Genomic DNA, 15,946 nt, shown 5'->3' on the forward strand with positions numbered 1-15,946 from the left:
GGAAGTCCCTTTGCCATTAAGCCAAAGCTTTAAAATTTCTACACTAGATCTTAGGTTTGAGTTTTTGATAATGCACCTTATCGAAAGAACTATCCGTCGTGGTATCATGTATTAAAGTAAAGATGTCCATCGTCGATATAATGTAGATAAGAATCATTAGTTGGAGATCCAATAGCTGAGAGGAGAGTTGCACGTTGTGGAAGTTGTTCATAGAATCGTTCATCACAATCGTATGTGTAACGTTTACATGTAGTTAGATTCGATCAGTTGAGCAAATATCTCTGATGATTATGTAACAAATGGTAAAAACATAAAAGAAGCATCATTGAACTATACAGACAGATTAAAAGTAAATATAATATCTAAATACAGGAATACCATATATTAAAAAAAAACGTTGCATCTAAATTGTTTTGAATTTTACATGTAATTCTTTAAGACACATTTTGAAAATACAACAAGCATAAAAATCTTCATAAGTTAACTCAAATTCTGGTCAAATACATATAGAAAATAATATAAACCTGAATAAAAGAAAAATATTGTAAACTATAAAATAATTGCTTGTAGCTCACTGGTACTCGATTAGTTTAAATAACACATGATTTTGACTTCTAAAAGCCGTGTGTAAATTTTCGTCGTTGAATTTTCAACAATTTTTTGTCGAATGCCATCACCCGGTTTTGGGATATTCGAAATCACCATGAGGGTTAAAAATTTAGTGGGCTTGGGATGTCGGCTGCTTGTAAACTTTCTTTCATTTTTTGTTTTTTTTTCAATAAAATCCTTCAGAACTAAAATACAAAGAAAGATCACTATAAAGTCGTTGATCAAAAAAAAAAAAAGATCACTATAAAGCAAGAGGGTAAAGTATTAAAAATGATTGGCAGAGATTTCATCAGTTTGCTTTTTGGCTTTTTACGTGTCTTCATAGCTTATTGGAATTTAAAAGATTAAAAGGAAAGAAAAAATTCTGAGAGAGAGATGGGAATGAGTGGTTCTTCAGGTTTAGTTCATGTGCTCATGCTTCTTCTTCTTCTCAGCATCCTCTTTCACCATACCGAATCTACTTTGCCCTCTGATAGTGAACAACTCTCAATAACTGGTTAGTGTTTCATCAGTTTCAACAAACACACACATACATACATGAATACTGAACATAGAATAGCTGAGGATACACACATATACAGATCCATGTATGTTATGTAAATAATTAATTTCTATGTTTTAATTGTTTGATAGATGTACTCTACACATTTGAATTTCAAAAACTATATTCATGAGTTCCAGATAAAGGAAATTGACAGAGTTCATGAAATATTCTAAATTACAAAAAGAGAAGTCTCATGAATGACATAATAGACTTCTTCAATTGTACAAATACATTGGGTTTGTCGATATTATTTCATCTTTATATAATTTGATCATTATCTTAAAGTCCATAAAACACTTTCTACTAGATGACCAAAACGACCTATTCTGTTAATCTATAAAAAAGCCGAGACATATTTTAATTACATAGAAAAATAATTTATTATTATTATAAAATAACTTATAATTTTTCAAATATAAAATTTAATTAACATTAATTTTATTATTAATATCCATGAATGTATATCTGGCCATTTGAAATTGAAGTCAGTAAACGTTTTTGTGTCAACAATTAGGTAAAAGAAAATGTAAAAGTTTAGATCTTACAAAACATATACTTAGCTTATAGTATTTATCTAGATTTTGATAAATGAACTCGGGTTAAAAAAAGACATATATTTTGTTGATCCATAAAATATAATTACAACCAATCAATATTATTGTGACTTTTTGTTTTTGTTCTTTTGACAGCTATAATGTGTGATCTATAAAACCATCCGGTCTATAAAACCATCCGGTCTATAAAATTTGACTGTATATCAATAATGTTATATCTGTCTACCTAAATAAAGAATAAATATCTTTGTTAGTTTCACAAAAAGAAAGAATAAATATCTTTAAGACTAAAATGAAGGGAGGAGAATGATGGCGAATTATAAGCCCAATACAGCAGTAGAAACACCACCATCAAGAAGTAGACGAGGTGGTGGTGGTCAGAATACGGTACTCACAATTCATTACTTTAAAATAAATCAATAATTGATCACCTCCTTAATTTAATAATTATGCACTTTGCTTCTAATATATATTAAATTTGTCTAGTTTACGTATTCGTTATCAAATATTAATGAATTTATATCATCTTGTAGGGAGCAGATTGATGAGTATAATATATAAGCCAAACGGAGACATATATAATATCGGAAGCAGAGTATATATATCACCTTGAAGCAGTGGACATGGTGGTGGTCACATTCATCAACATTACCTTCCTTAGGTTTTGGCCAGTATACAAAGTTGTGTAATAATTCACCAAGCATAATTTAAATGTGAATGTATAATTTGCAATTTATGTGATTCCATGTAAGGATTTTAAAATTTTCAAAATTTGTTAACAAATGTTTGTGCAATATAGTGTTTTTCTTTCCTTACAAAAGATATTTTAATAAATTTGTTAACAAATGTTTGTGCAATATAGTCACGAGAAAAGTCATGTTTTGCTTAGTTTGTCTTCGTTTCATTGTGTCATTGCTGAAACTTTATCCATACGCGTTTGTTAATGTCTTTTTTTTTGACTAAATGAACAACCGAATAGCCGAGAAAAGTCACATTTTGTAAATGCATGTTTTTTTTCCTTTTCGGCTTTAAATGTGATTTCGTGAATTTAAAACCATTCACATGGATTAAGAGGATTTAGCAAAATTAACAACGAGAGGAAGAGAGATGGCAAATAATTTAGGACTTGTGATTTTGCTTCTAGTAATTGTGCTGGTCTCATGCTCTAAGTCTAGCGACTGTGCTCTTGCGTCTCCACAAAAGTCACGTCCATCATCAGGTTAGTCTTGACACATATGCGAAGGATTTTCATAAATGGAACATAATCGATGTTTTCTTCTCTTGGTTTCAGTAAAATTTTTGGAAGATCGAAAAAAACTAATTAGTTGTTTTCATCTTACTTTTCGGATTGCTTTAGTCAATCAAAATGTTTAAACTGGTTACTTACTTGTTCTTTGAAACATATGATAAGTGTTTTTTTTGTTTTGTTAAAGTAACATATGATAAGTATTTATGCTAATTTTCAAAAATATAAAGAAACAATTACACTTTATATAATAATTGCCTCTAAAACATCTTGTAAGAACACGATGCAAAATATTTTTGTTAGCTCGATCATGAACTTATTTTAAAGTCCTCTCTCTAGATTATTAAATAATATATATCGTGGATTTTGTTAATCGAGATAAAATTTAAATCATCTTTGGTTTTGGATTTGATTTCTTAATTTTGATAATTCAAATGAAGCTTTACAATTTTTGCAAAAATCATTATTTGATAATGTATTCGTAAGAAAATATGATTGATCGTCCCACAGAGAGCCAATACTAGATATGTGTATTAATAAAAATTTAACTTATTTAATACTTCCAACTTTTTATTTTGACACCAGTGTTTTGACATTTAACCACTATAATACCTATTAGTTTTGTTAATAGTTTTAAAAATTTAATTCATGGAAAAAAAAAACTGAATTTAAGTTATTTTTTATTACTATATGTAGAGTGGAGAAGGAAGTTAATACCAGTACGGTCATCAAGAAGTCCACGAAGTCCTTCATTTGCGCCAAAAAAACCGCCGCCACCGCCACCTTCACCGCCTCTGTCACCATCATCACCACCATCAAATTAATAATTGCCATATTGATACTTTCATATAGACCGAATATGGATTCTTAGGTTCGTACATGATAATAACAAAATTAATCGTTCTTATTAAGAAAATGAATTGATACAATAAAACTATTGTAAAATGATTTGTGAAGAATGCCATATTGCCACTCTATATAACTGTTTTGTAAAAAAAATAAAAATAATAACTGTTTTGCATTATTATTGTGAATAAAGTTCATTAGAAATAAAACAATTATTTTGAAAGCTTCATAATATTGTGTTTCTTATAATGTCCTTTTTTATATATATAAATCAATCACGTTTAATCTTTTTTGATAATATGAATAAAGTTTATTAAAAAAGGATTAGTTACCTCATTTCAAAACCAATTCTTAAATATTCGGTAGTTTATCTTAGGATCTGAATGGTTGCATCGGAGAAATCTGTTTGTAGACTGTACTGCTTTTTATTTTTGATTCACAAATTATATTTATAGTAATACAGACTTAAAATAAAATAAAATAAAATTAATATAGACCAATCACAAACTGTTTTTATACACAAATAAAAATTATCGGCGTTGTTGTCTATCCTAAAAATAGAAAAGATTAAACAGTTGACAGATTTGTCTATCCTAGTTACTGTAATCATTCAAACTTTCAATGTTTTTCTTCTTAGGTAGTTTGTTTAACTCACCCATAATAAATTCATCGCTTTAGCTAACTTATTTTTGTCAACAAATATACGTTTTCTTTATTTGCACCGTCAACAAGTATACTTTAACTAAAATAATTTAGAAAGTTAAAATAGAAGTACAAATCTGACATCAAAATATCTAACATATATTGTCTACCACTCTATGCTAGATTATCCGTTTAAAATTTTAAATAGTAGAGGAAACAATGAGTTTTGTGCATTAAAACTTTTAAAATCGTTAATTTTTTGTAGTTTTATTTTTCATTTCAATAAAATAAAGAATAATTTTATAAACCTAAAAGCAATATGTAATATAACATTTTTGTTGAGAGATGTTAACATTGGGTCTATGCAACCCAGGTAAATATACATATAATAGTTTTTCTTATTAATATATCACCGGAAACATTTATTTCCCCGTCATTTACAAAAAATAAATTCTAATAGAACGTAAAAAATTTCATGCATCACCGAGTTTCCAAACTAGGATATTCTACTATATTATTTGGGAAGTATATTTTAAATGTAACCTTATTTTTTGTAAGTAATTACATAGGTATGCCATTAGAAATAAAATTTTAAAGAGTAAATTAATTCATCTCTTTAAGAATTAAAAAGTCAAATACTAATTTAATTAATTAAATTTAATTCAAAACAAAATACATTATTAATTTCTAAAAAAGTAACCAATTAAAATCAACAAATTAGATTTGATATCTAAATTATCATATTAATTTTTTATTAATTATTATAGTTTACCTTTACATGATTCTATTAAAAAAACCATTATTTTGTTAATGTTAATCTTATTTATGATATGTTTATGAATCATTGTCTAAATATTTTAGTCGATGTGGGACGTAGAACTCACACATTTTTCGCCAATTAGTTAATATATGTTCATTTTTAAAATTTTGAGTCACAAAATATGACGGAAAGAATTAAGATTTTTTTAAACTCTATATATTATATAATAAATTTAAAAAATTATGATATATTAAACTTTTTATAAGTTTAAATATTAATAATGTTTTATAAAGTTTAGATATATAAATAATAATATTTAATTTTTTTATATTTTGAGCTTTTTAAGTAATGACATAATAATTCTAAAAGCAAGGATTGAAAAGATTTAATATTTTCATTCCTAAATAATTAATGTCAGTGTCATGACATTGTAAATAAGTTCAAATACATTATTTATTTATTTAAACAAAAAACGTTTAGTAAGAATAATATTTGTTTTAACAAAAAACTTTGTTTTAAAATATTGTTGACAAATATGTTTATGCTAATTTTAAGGGATTGATTTGAAGTTTGTTTGGATTAAATTTGATTGATAACGTGATTGACAATTTAAATTAAGAATTTAAAGTAAAATTAATTATTTTGGAGAAAGATTTAATGCTAATGGCATTAAGTTGTAAATAAGTCTAAATCCAGGATTTATTTGTTAAAATGGCTGCAAAAATGTATGTATAGATATTTAGATTTATAATTATAATCTTAGATAATTAGATTATATTACGATTAAATATAATTAATATTTTGGATATTAAATTAATGTTTGGGTTTTTGAATACCCTTTTTGGGTAACCGGTAATTTCCGGACCAATCGGATATCCACGGGTTTACTAAAACTCTACCCAATAAGAAAATTTCCTAAAATTTTAACCCGCCCTAACCCGGTTTTTTGGTTCTGGTATTGGGTTGGTTATCGGATCCGTTTTTCGTCAGCCTTATCAAAAATAATCTAATATAGGGCCCAATTAGGTCCACAAATATAACCAAAATACTATACAAAAACTAATTCTAAGTTAGACAAAAAATTAGATCCTCTAATACAAAGGAAACTTGTTTCTTACCAAAACAACTTGTATACAAATTTTACACATTTACTTAAAACTACATATGTTGTATTTATTATAAAAGTAACATTTTTAAACAAAGTCAATCCAATGCATCATTATATCCAAATAGTAAAAACATTGAAAAATATCATGGCATCACTTTTATACTATACTATTTCGTATGTAATTCAAACAAAGTATACAATTTAATTTATACAAAATATTAATACCCGTACTGTATAGCACGGGTTATGATCTAGTCCTTATATAATAAATCACAAGTCACTTTAAAAACAACTGAAACCTTTTCCATCTGCCATCTGGCTTAAATCTCAATTGTTGTTCTTTTAGTTTTCTAAATAATATTACTTGACAAATTAAAAATAAAAAACTTGACAAATTAAAAATAAAATCAATTTAACTGTTTTTCTCCCACGTTCACAGGATTATCCATTTCCCTTCTCATATTCAACAATGAAACAACATTATTATTTTCTGATTGCCGTTTCCTGCGATTCTGTCGAGTAAAAGAAATTGGAATTCCCATGTTCACCCAATTTTCTATTTCACAATTTCTTCTTAGTTTTCAAAATTATGAATTTTAAATTTGGATTTGCATGTTAATTTCTCTAGTACTTTTATAGTCTTCTACCTAGGATCTGCATCTCTCCTCCCACAATTTCTCCTTCGTACAACCATAAAATACAGTTTTGTTATTCAAATCTATATGTGATTTGTAGCTTTTACAAATGTCTTTCGTTTCTAACTAAAAGTTTAAAACAAGTCATGGACATAGCCTACAACATCTTCAAAGGTAAGTTTAGAGATAACAATCAATCTCTCAATCTTAAATTTTCTAAATAATTTTATTATCCATCAATAACAAAAATAAAACACACAAGTGCCACTAACTTGTTTGTACCTAATTCCTTTTAATTTCTGTTAACCTGTTTGTATCTAATTCTCTTTTCTTTGTGTTAGGTACACTGATTGCTATTTGTCATTCAATAAGATCAGCATTCTCTTTTCGTTGCATGTGTGACAACTAAAGAGATCCCACCCTCAAGAATTTGTTCAGTGCTTCCTCTAACAACATGAGAAACTTTCTCAGAGAAAGAGAATCGATATATGTTTCTCTATTTTCCCTTTCCCAAACTGTTTCTTTATTAAAGATAAAACTAATTAACTTTAAAATTGATCAAAAAAAAATTATCAACTTTAAATTTTGCATGTGCAACGCACAGGCCTTAACACTAGTAACAAGATAAATGTTAGTTTCTTGTTTTGGTCGCCTTTGATTAATATTATTGTTTTGGTCGCCTTTGATTGATATTAATTAAAGAGTGACCAAAAAGTCATCTTTTGTTACGCGTTTTTCTCTGTCCTTATATGGAACTTAAACTATTCGCATAGAGAGACAATATATATAAATAACTATAGAGTAATTTGCATCTAGAGGTTTAGCAACCTAACAAAGTGAGTAAGAGAGATGACAAAGAAGGGTCCTTTGAATTTGAGACTTTTGCTCTTGCTTCTAGTGGTTCTTTTGCCCTCATGCTCTAATTGTGCTCTTACGTCTTCACAAGAATTACGCCCATCATCAGGTTAGTCTTGACTCTTGAGACCTATCCTAATATTCTTAAATCGAGTGCTAGCAAAAAGTTTTTTTTAAAAAAGGTGCAAATATGATCCTTCCGGAGTACCAATATAGGGTGACTATTTTGCTAGTTTTAGGATATTAATTATTTTGTCCATTTTCATAATTTGAGTTTTCGTTAGGTTCATTTTTTTTTGTTTTTGGTTTACTGAAATTAAAAATCAATGAGATACCAAAACTCATTTGATTAGTCTAGTTGGACATCGTTTCGATTTTGGTTTTGGTAGTTTTAATAATATTTTTACATTTTTTTTTTTTTTTTACATTTGTTTTTAGAAAGTTTATTTCTATTGTTTTAGTTTAATTTCATTTTGCATTAGTTAGTAACTGGAAAAAATATTATTCAGTGGGATCTAGCTTTCGCTATGTGTTTCCGAAATATACTTATAAATAAGATATTTAGAATTTATATATTTAACTTGATTATTTTGTTTTCTGTGTTTTTTTTTTTCTTTTTTTGAAAGCAAGATATAAATAAATTCATTAGTTTTGATGAAAAAAATAAAATGTTAAAATCTTTTTATTTTATTATGGATTTGTCTTATTATATGGTTTTTGTTTGGCTCAGTTCAGGTAATATATATTGGACTATGCTCATCCCATTGTGAATTAGATTCAGTAACATTATGCCATATAAATGTTTAATAAGTTAGCCATATATTTCTCTGAAATTAAAGTAATGATATCTATGAAAAGTGAAAATAATTTTTTTTTTAGTCATTAATTTAACTATAAATTAAATAGAATGGAGAAGAAAGATGATAACAGTATGGTCGAAGAGCTCGTATTAGGAGTGCTCCTCCATTGCCGTCCTTTTACCCACCACCGTCAGCAGTTTACATGAAACGACACATATAGATACCAAAAAAGAATGTCAAGAATATGCTTAAGTGTTACAGATACTCGTTGTAAGAAGGAAAAAAGTGTTACAGATATTCTGAAGCATTTAGGAGGTCTGAAAAAAATGCAGCTGGCTTAACTTAGCGTACCAAGAACTCCGTTTGATTCCAGTTAAGGTACAAGATCCTCTAGGAAGCTAACAAGTATCCCTCTCTCACTTGTTACATGTGTACTGCCTCACGTGTGTGATTGTTAGAGGATAAGCCATTTGTAGATCCTTGAAAAGCTCCATCGCTTCTCCTTTCATTTGTACGTACGCATCTTTTAAATAAAAAGGAAAGTTTAGTTTATTGATTCAAGTTTCTCCTTTTTTCTCTTGGAATAACTTAGTGTTGTACAGATTCCCTTCACTAGTATTCTGTTAAATCCCTTCACTAATATTCTGTTAAATCTATTTTTTTGTGCTGATCTCCTGAGGCAAAGTTTGTGAACTTATCATAAAGGTTTTCACACCCTTGAATGTTATTCCTTGATTAACCTACTACCTTTCATCCGCTACCTAAGGAACTTAACCTGTGAACTTGTGACAAAAAGTCGAGTATCTTCTTTGGAGCTTACATCACACACCATAGACTTATCATATGATACTTCATCGATCAATGGCTTCACAACTATATTCGCGAATCTCCATTATATTGGAACAATTAGTGAGCATCAACGATGATTGAACGCATATGAAAAGATAGAAAAATCTAGCTTTTATTTATAGATCGAGGTATGTGAAAAAAAACAAAAAATTATTTGAATGAAGTAACAAAACAACAATTAGTGAGCATCAATTATTTCTTTTTCAATAGTTCATTACTTCATTCACATAGTTGATCCTCACTAATTGTTGGTTTGTCGTATGGAAACCTTACTTCATTCACATAGTTACCCAAAATCTATATTGGTTCCTTTTTTTTACCAAATATACACTAAAATATTCAGAAAAAAGCTAAAACATTGGTTATTTTTACTCAAATATACGCAAATATTTCTGAATTACTCGAAAATATCTATATATTCGGATTTATAATTGTTATGTTAGGTATTTGGTGTATTATAAGCATAAATTTAACTAATATTTTTAGGTGTATACTTGTATGTCAGATACATACGGATAGCCAAAAGTATTAGATTCGGGTTAGATTGTTTTGGATAGAGAGACTTAGGACCCATTCATGTATTTTTAAACAACGGTTCGGTTCGATTTTGGTATTTTCAGGTCTTTGGTTCCTATTTGTTTGCCCAAAGCTACTAATCAAAATCATGCCTTTTAATATATAAGCATATGTAAAATATTGATGTATTTGCAATAATTAATAAGGTGTATAATTTGAACACACCAAAAAAATAAGGTGTACAATTTGATATATGTAATTTAGAGGTGATGTTTTAACTTTTTTTATTTCCCTCTTACTCAGAAGAAATTAGAGGCATTTATTCAACAAAACACAATAAAAACATATATATTTTACTTTGCCTTTCTCATTTCACCTTTGGAACATTGTAGTCCTTCATATATATTAGTAAATAATACATATGTAAATCATAAGATTCATAACCTCAAACATATGTTTAAAACAATTAAACAAAAAAATTAGTAGATTTCAGGAGTATAGTCTTGAACTCTTGATAATTGAACGTTCAAAAATATCAAAAATTTATTTTTAAAAACCGAAAAATAAAGGACTAGAGGCTTGTTATTTTGTTAAAGGATATCATGACTAGAAGTTGTAGTCCCGTAGTGATATAGCTTTTTTATTTTATTCTAGATATACGTCTGATTGTGTGTGTACATGTGTTGTAGACACGAAAAAAAAACCTTAACTATAAATAAAAAATATGATACAACATGGTTTTGTATAACAAAATACTTATAAAACTCTCTTGACCTCTTATCCTGCACTATGATGACTTATGGCTTATGGGCCTTTATCTTTAGGCGATGCAGAGTGAAACGAAGCGATAGGAGGTTTGACGATGCCACGGAGAGGTGGAGGGGGAGGAGGAAGAGGAACGCAATCCAAACGCAATTTGTTCCTTTCTAACAATATGTATGTACCACAAATTGTATGATTAATTTCTTCAAACAATAAATATGATTAAAACTACAACAGAAAACTATGTATAGAGAGTATAAACAAGGTAATTACTTTTAAAAAATACGTAATTAGGGAAATGATAATTGCTAGAGCTGCTATTAGAAAGGAAAAAGGACAAAAATAAATGTAACAAATTAACAATGTAATACATTATTATTTAAAAAATAATAAAATAAATATTCGGTTGGTAGTCTAGTACATTGATATAATACTATTTAACACTATCAATACTAATACAATAAATCAAACTTAGATAAAAGATAAATAATTATATTCGATAAAATAGATGTCCACATAAAAATAACGTGATACCATGGAAAAACATTATGTGTTCTGCAACCTTAGATGTTGAGAATAAAACCAAACTAAAACTCCAAACCAAATTATAACAGTATTACTATATGTGGATGTGGAATGTAGCTCGTTTTTAATAGACACACAAACTCAATACAAAAGTAAGAGAGGTAGTGTTAAATAGTTACGTTGGAGACGTTTGGCCTGGGCGACTCCAACTTGAGATAAGATAAACAAGAGCAGAATAAACAAAGACAGAAGAAGATGACCTAAATTTGATGTCTTTGTAGCCATTACTTAAGTGCTCGACTCTCTCAAAACTCCATTACAAGACACATATATAAGATAATGAAGCATAGGTAGTAGATATGGCTACTATAAATGTAGTACTGGGCCTAGTAGCCGACGAACATTTCCATTCAACGCGCTTTGACTTTATGAAGCTGCGAAAAGTCTTTGCAAACCAAAATTATATGTATAAATACAATTGACGTAGATAATAATTTAATTTTTTTAATTAAATATAAAACGGTTTTTTTATATATGTAAATTGTAAAGTGATGATGTTGTAACCCTTTTTATTTCTTTCTAATGTTTAAAAAACGCTTTCTGAAAAAAAAAATTACTTTGGTTTGTCATTTCATTTTGAAGCATTGTAGTCTTTCAAATTTATAAAGAATATGTAAATTATAACCTGAAACATATAATATGAGAATAATAAATGTTGTTGAGATTGGTGGGAGTCATGGTTGTGAGATTAGCTACCATCCATGGCATGGGATTATATATGGGAGGATATGTTGCATTAGTAAGAGATATTCATTGCTTGCAGGTTGTGATGTCATGGACTAAAGTTGGTAACAAAGTTTGCGCTGAATGTTCTTGAACACCACATAACAATAATCGACCAATGTAAGGTCTGGTAGTGCGAAAATCAGATCCTCTTGGGGAATTATGTTGCATCAAAGAATGTTGCTGATTTTGATCTGCTTTTAGCAGAGAGCGGTTGCAGTTGATGACGTATTTGCTATGATAAAAATGATGACGGAGGCATATGAGTGTGGCTGCTAAAAAACCTTGCAAGTGTTTCATTTAAAATATTCAGCAATCAAATCCGATATTATGTGCTTTCTTAATAAAAATAAGCAAACACATCTTTACACAGAAATAATCGTAGGGACGCTATGGCCTATAGCAAACAGAGGAATGCGTTTGGCCTTTTTCTAAACACCAAAAATATATTAGTCAAGTCTTTTCGATTTTGTATACATTCACAAAAAAGATAAAACTACAATTCCTACATATATATAAATAAAAAAAATACTACAAAATAATAATTTCTATCGTCTCGTCTAACTGAAGTCTTCAGCCCACTTGCAAATAAGGTACGTAGATATTAAATATAGAGATAATTCATTTAGGTGGAAATAGTATTTTTCTTAAGATTAGTTTTTTTTTTTTTTTTCTTAAGATTATAATATAATTCTTCTCAAATGGGCTTGGGCCAAAGCCTACAACAAAAAACAGTCCAGTTACAAAAGTGGTTAATCGACAACATTGCCGGAAAAAAAGAAAAGCTCTCTGCTCGTTGATAGATGCCAGCAGAGGACCGGAGCCTTAAATCCGGCGGGCTCAAGAGCTACCGTTTCGTGGTCACCAACGAAGATCGGGAATCTCCAACGAAAGAGACCGGTTTTCATCATCAAAACCATCCCTCCGATGCACCAACCCACAACAGATCTCCCGGAAAGCTAGTTGCTCCGACTAGGCACATCGACGAAATCGGATCCTGAAAAAGCAACCCAATCCACTGGGCGGTAACCCTTCTCTTCCAAACCGAAAGTAGCCAAAAAACCTGAGTTTCGACGATTCAATCCGGCTCGATGGATGCTAAATTGAGGCAGATCTAAAGGATGGTGGCTCAAATCCATTGCCTTTAAACCCGAACTCCTCAACCGCCCTCTAAGACCCTATGGATCTGCAGCTAACCACCGTGCAAACCAATTTTTTAAGATTAGTTTTCTTTTATAACAATTTTAGTTTTAATTAGAAAAACTTGACAAGATTTTGAAGGTTTAATAAGATAATTTAGACTTCTTTTTAAATATTCATGATCAAATTTACAGCTCCAAATTTTTTTATGTTTGACATCAAACCACAAACGCATTATTAATTTTTACATTTCCTAACTACACAAAATTTTAAAACTCAGCCTAAAACTGTTCTACCATTTTTAAGTGTTTGATATTTCTCCACTGGTGACGCTGAAGTTAAAAAAGACTAAGACAAAATATATGAATGGAGACCGAACTGTACAGTGCAGTGTGATTCCAATAGTAACAAACATGATTATGGAGTATGACATAATCACAAAATATTAAATGTCACAAAGTTTGGTAGACTTTGCGGCAAAATGGAAATGTCCGGGCATTGGACGGTAGGCCCAGACTAGACTTTGTGGCAAAATGGAAATGTCCAGGCGTTGGACCGTAGGCCCAGACGGTCAGACTCATAGTACCACATTTTACATGTAGTATATAAATAGGTCTTATAATGGAGTTTTGAGAAAGTGGAAAACCTAGCTTAATGGCTACAAAGACATCAAATTTCGTTTCTCTTCGCGTATCTTTGTTTATTCTTCTCTTATTTATCTCATCTCAAGTTGCTATCGCTGACGCCAAACATCTCCAACGTAAGTGTTTACACACTAACACACATAAGGCCTCTTGGCTTTTTCTAACACTCGCATGAACATAAGCTTGGTTACTGTTTAGCGATTTAACAATATACATAAGTTTGGCTTTGTATTCAATGTTCATTGATGAAATTTTTATTATTGTATGAAACATAAAATGAAAGTTTATATCTTATTATGTCTCAACGTCAATTTGTTTTTTGAAATATCAAATTGTTCTCTCTCTCTCTATATATATATATATAGATAATAAATAGTCTGCGCTCTATCATGAATTAAATATTGTTTAGAATATCCAACATTAATTTTGAATCTAAAATATTAATATTCATAATTTTTAATTTTTACCTATGTCAAACAAAGCATATTTAAAAACTAAAATTTATAATTGTAATTTGTAAATCAATAGAATTAAGAAGGAAGTTGCAGATAGTACGACGATCAAGAAGTCAAAGAGGTCGTCAATACAATCCACCGACGCTGCGTGTGCCGCCGCCACCACCACCGCCCCTGCCCCAGATGCCGAGTGCAGCCACACCTCCCCCAATGCCGCAGTTGTCACCACTGCAGCCGAAAATGCATGTATCATCACTGCAGCCACAAATGCTCTATCCACCTCCTTCGTTGCCGTATGCTTCATCGCCGACGGTATGAAAACAATAATTCCATTATTAAAAAAATAGTTTTCAAATTATAAGATCGATTTTAACTATGTATATACGATGATAACTAGCTATAAAATCAATAAAAATTATAATTTATTATTATCGACACTAAACATTTTCCGGAAATTACACATTCAAATTCTAATTTTGAAGAATATTTTATAAACCTAAACTTTTATGATATTTTCAGAGTTTTGTGTAGTTTTAGAAAACAAAAGCACATAAAATGTGGTACTCTTCGAACTGAATTTTTTTGGTAAATTTATCTTCTTCTAAGAATCATAATTATAAGTTTATCAATATATGCTATATTGTCATCATGCAGTCTACATAACGAAGGAGAAAGATGACGCTGGTGGTAGTCGCATAACGAAGAAGGAAGCTGATGCTAGTATGAGATAGCTTCAGTCCTTCATTTATCAAGGAAAGAATAAATCTTTTTACAATATATGTTTTTTTTTTTAACGTATGTTGATATGAATCTTGCACTATTAATAACCATATCTTAGTCAATGTGATATTTAATTTGTAATAATTGCTAAGATATATCATAATCCCAATATCTTTTTATTTTTTTGTTCCATGGATGATGGGAGTAATGACTATCTAGTATACAAGGTGTTATGTTGTTATTGTGATTTCTTTGTTAGCTAGATTTCTACTGCTTTTTTGTTTTTCTTTTGTCAAAAGATTTCTACTGCCTTTATTAAAGAAGTTGAATTATATATAGAGGACATCGACCAAAATATATATTCATTTAAGTTTTATATTATCTTGGATTGTTGATTTATGATTATATATAATTTTACTCAATATTAGATAATACTTTAAAATTTTGATCTAGTTAATATATATATTTTTGATCTGAGAGATGGAGAAGAGCTTTTCACTGGTAGAAGTAGAAGATGAACTAGTCATGATGACACATAGATGAAGGGAAAATATAGAGCAGAGAAAGATGAACGAAGAAGAAAGAGAGAGGAGAGGATCGATTGCTTTTAGCTTGGAGGCTAGGTTAAGCGTATGATACCATGTAGAAAGGTAAACTCCGTGACCTTTATTATATAATCTCATGAGTATATAAGGTTACAAGAAAATGTTCTAGATCGTATCTAGGGTAAATCTAAAAGAAAATTTACATTTTTGATATATACTCTAACAATCATAAACAGTTGATCATAATCATGTGCATGACTATGAGTTTGATGTATGATGATGATGAGATGTGATGAGTATATGATAATATATTCAGGTTGTGATGATGAATGTAAGAAGATTAAATGATGCCAGGATGATCGATAGTTTGGATGTATATATGCATGTTGCATCTATACTATATGATAT

At 29.3% G+C, this 15,946-nt stretch overlaps 5 protein-coding genes, 1 long non-coding RNA gene and 2 other non-coding genes across 13 annotated transcripts; 6 read left to right on the plus strand and 2 right to left on the minus strand.

Moving 5' to 3' along the window:
* Positions 1-831: 831 nt before the first annotated feature.
* AT5G44565 (uncharacterized protein) lies at positions 832-2,570 on the plus strand. 3 transcript variants are annotated; one of them, NM_203153.2, is made up of 3 exons: positions 839-1,105; positions 2,006-2,094; positions 2,241-2,570. In NM_203153.2, the coding sequence occupies exons 1-3, from the start codon at positions 985-987 to the stop codon at positions 2,250-2,252; spliced, it is 222 nt and encodes a 73-aa protein (NP_974882.1). In that variant the 5' UTR covers positions 839-984; the 3' UTR covers positions 2,253-2,570. The 3 variants fall into 3 exon arrangements, with proteins under 3 accessions (NP_001331324.1, NP_974882.1, NP_001331325.1); NM_001344561.1 differs by lacking the exon at positions 2,241-2,570 and having other exon boundaries at positions 832-1,105; positions 2,006-2,197; NM_001344562.1 differs by lacking the exon at positions 2,006-2,094.
* Positions 2,571-2,671: 101 nt separating this feature from the next.
* Positions 2,672-3,944, plus strand: AT5G44567 (uncharacterized protein). Its single transcript, NM_001344564.1, has 2 exons — positions 2,672-2,926; positions 3,650-3,944. Exons 1-2 carry the CDS (start codon positions 2,815-2,817, stop codon positions 3,775-3,777), a joined length of 240 nt encoding a protein of 79 aa, NP_001331322.1. The 5' UTR covers positions 2,672-2,814; the 3' UTR covers positions 3,778-3,944.
* A 3,750-nt stretch (positions 3,945-7,694) lies between these two features.
* On the plus strand, positions 7,695-9,354 carry AT5G00585. 2 transcript variants are annotated; one of them, NR_144191.1, is made up of 2 exons: positions 7,696-7,908; positions 8,706-9,354. It is a non-coding gene; the product is annotated as an uncharacterized misc_RNA (transcript). The 2 variants fall into 2 exon arrangements; NR_144190.1 differs by having other exon boundaries at positions 7,695-9,316.
* On the plus strand, positions 7,841-8,040 carry AT5G06585. Its single transcript, NR_142930.1, has one exon. It is a non-coding gene; the product is annotated as an other RNA (long non-coding RNA).
* Positions 9,355-10,408: 1,054 nt separating the features above from the next.
* Positions 10,409-11,666, minus strand: AT5G44568 (uncharacterized protein). Its single transcript, NM_001085241.2, has 2 exons — positions 11,431-11,666; positions 10,409-10,890 (listed from the first exon to the last, which is right to left on the minus strand). The coding sequence occupies exons 1-2, from the start codon at positions 11,534-11,536 to the stop codon at positions 10,769-10,771; spliced, it is 228 nt and encodes a 75-aa protein (NP_001078710.1). The 5' UTR covers positions 11,537-11,666; the 3' UTR covers positions 10,409-10,768.
* Positions 11,667-12,675: 1,009 nt separating this feature from the next.
* Positions 12,676-13,380, plus strand: AT5G44569. Its single transcript, NR_144287.1, has one exon. It is a non-coding gene; the product is annotated as an other RNA (non-coding RNA).
* AT5G44566 (uncharacterized protein) lies at positions 12,994-13,173 on the minus strand (the record flags this gene model as incomplete). The annotated part of the gene is made up of 1 exon (NM_001344563.1): positions 12,994-13,173. The coding sequence occupies one exon, from the start codon at positions 13,171-13,173 to the stop codon at positions 12,994-12,996; it is 180 nt and encodes a 59-aa protein (NP_001331323.1).
* Positions 13,381-13,805: 425 nt separating the features above from the next.
* AT5G44570 (uncharacterized protein) lies at positions 13,806-15,886 on the plus strand (the record flags this gene model as incomplete). 3 transcript variants are annotated; one of them, NM_001161289.2, is made up of 4 exons in its annotated part: positions 13,806-13,934; positions 14,367-14,585; positions 14,928-14,993; positions 15,855-15,886. In NM_001161289.2, exons 1-4 carry the CDS (start codon positions 13,829-13,831, stop codon positions 15,884-15,886), a joined length of 423 nt encoding a protein of 140 aa, NP_001154761.1. In that variant the 5' UTR covers positions 13,806-13,828. The 3 variants fall into 3 exon arrangements, with proteins under 3 accessions (NP_001154761.1, NP_001331891.1, NP_199270.1); NM_001344565.1 differs by lacking the exon at positions 15,855-15,886 and having other exon boundaries at positions 14,347-14,585; positions 14,928-15,379; NM_123824.6 differs by lacking the exon at positions 15,855-15,886 and having other exon boundaries at positions 14,928-15,379.
* Positions 15,887-15,946: the final 60 nt, after the last annotated feature.

This window comes from Arabidopsis thaliana, chromosome 5 (genome assembly GCF_000001735.4).
Source record: "Arabidopsis thaliana chromosome 5, partial sequence".
Taxonomy (NCBI): Eukaryota; Viridiplantae; Streptophyta; class Magnoliopsida; order Brassicales; family Brassicaceae; genus Arabidopsis; species Arabidopsis thaliana.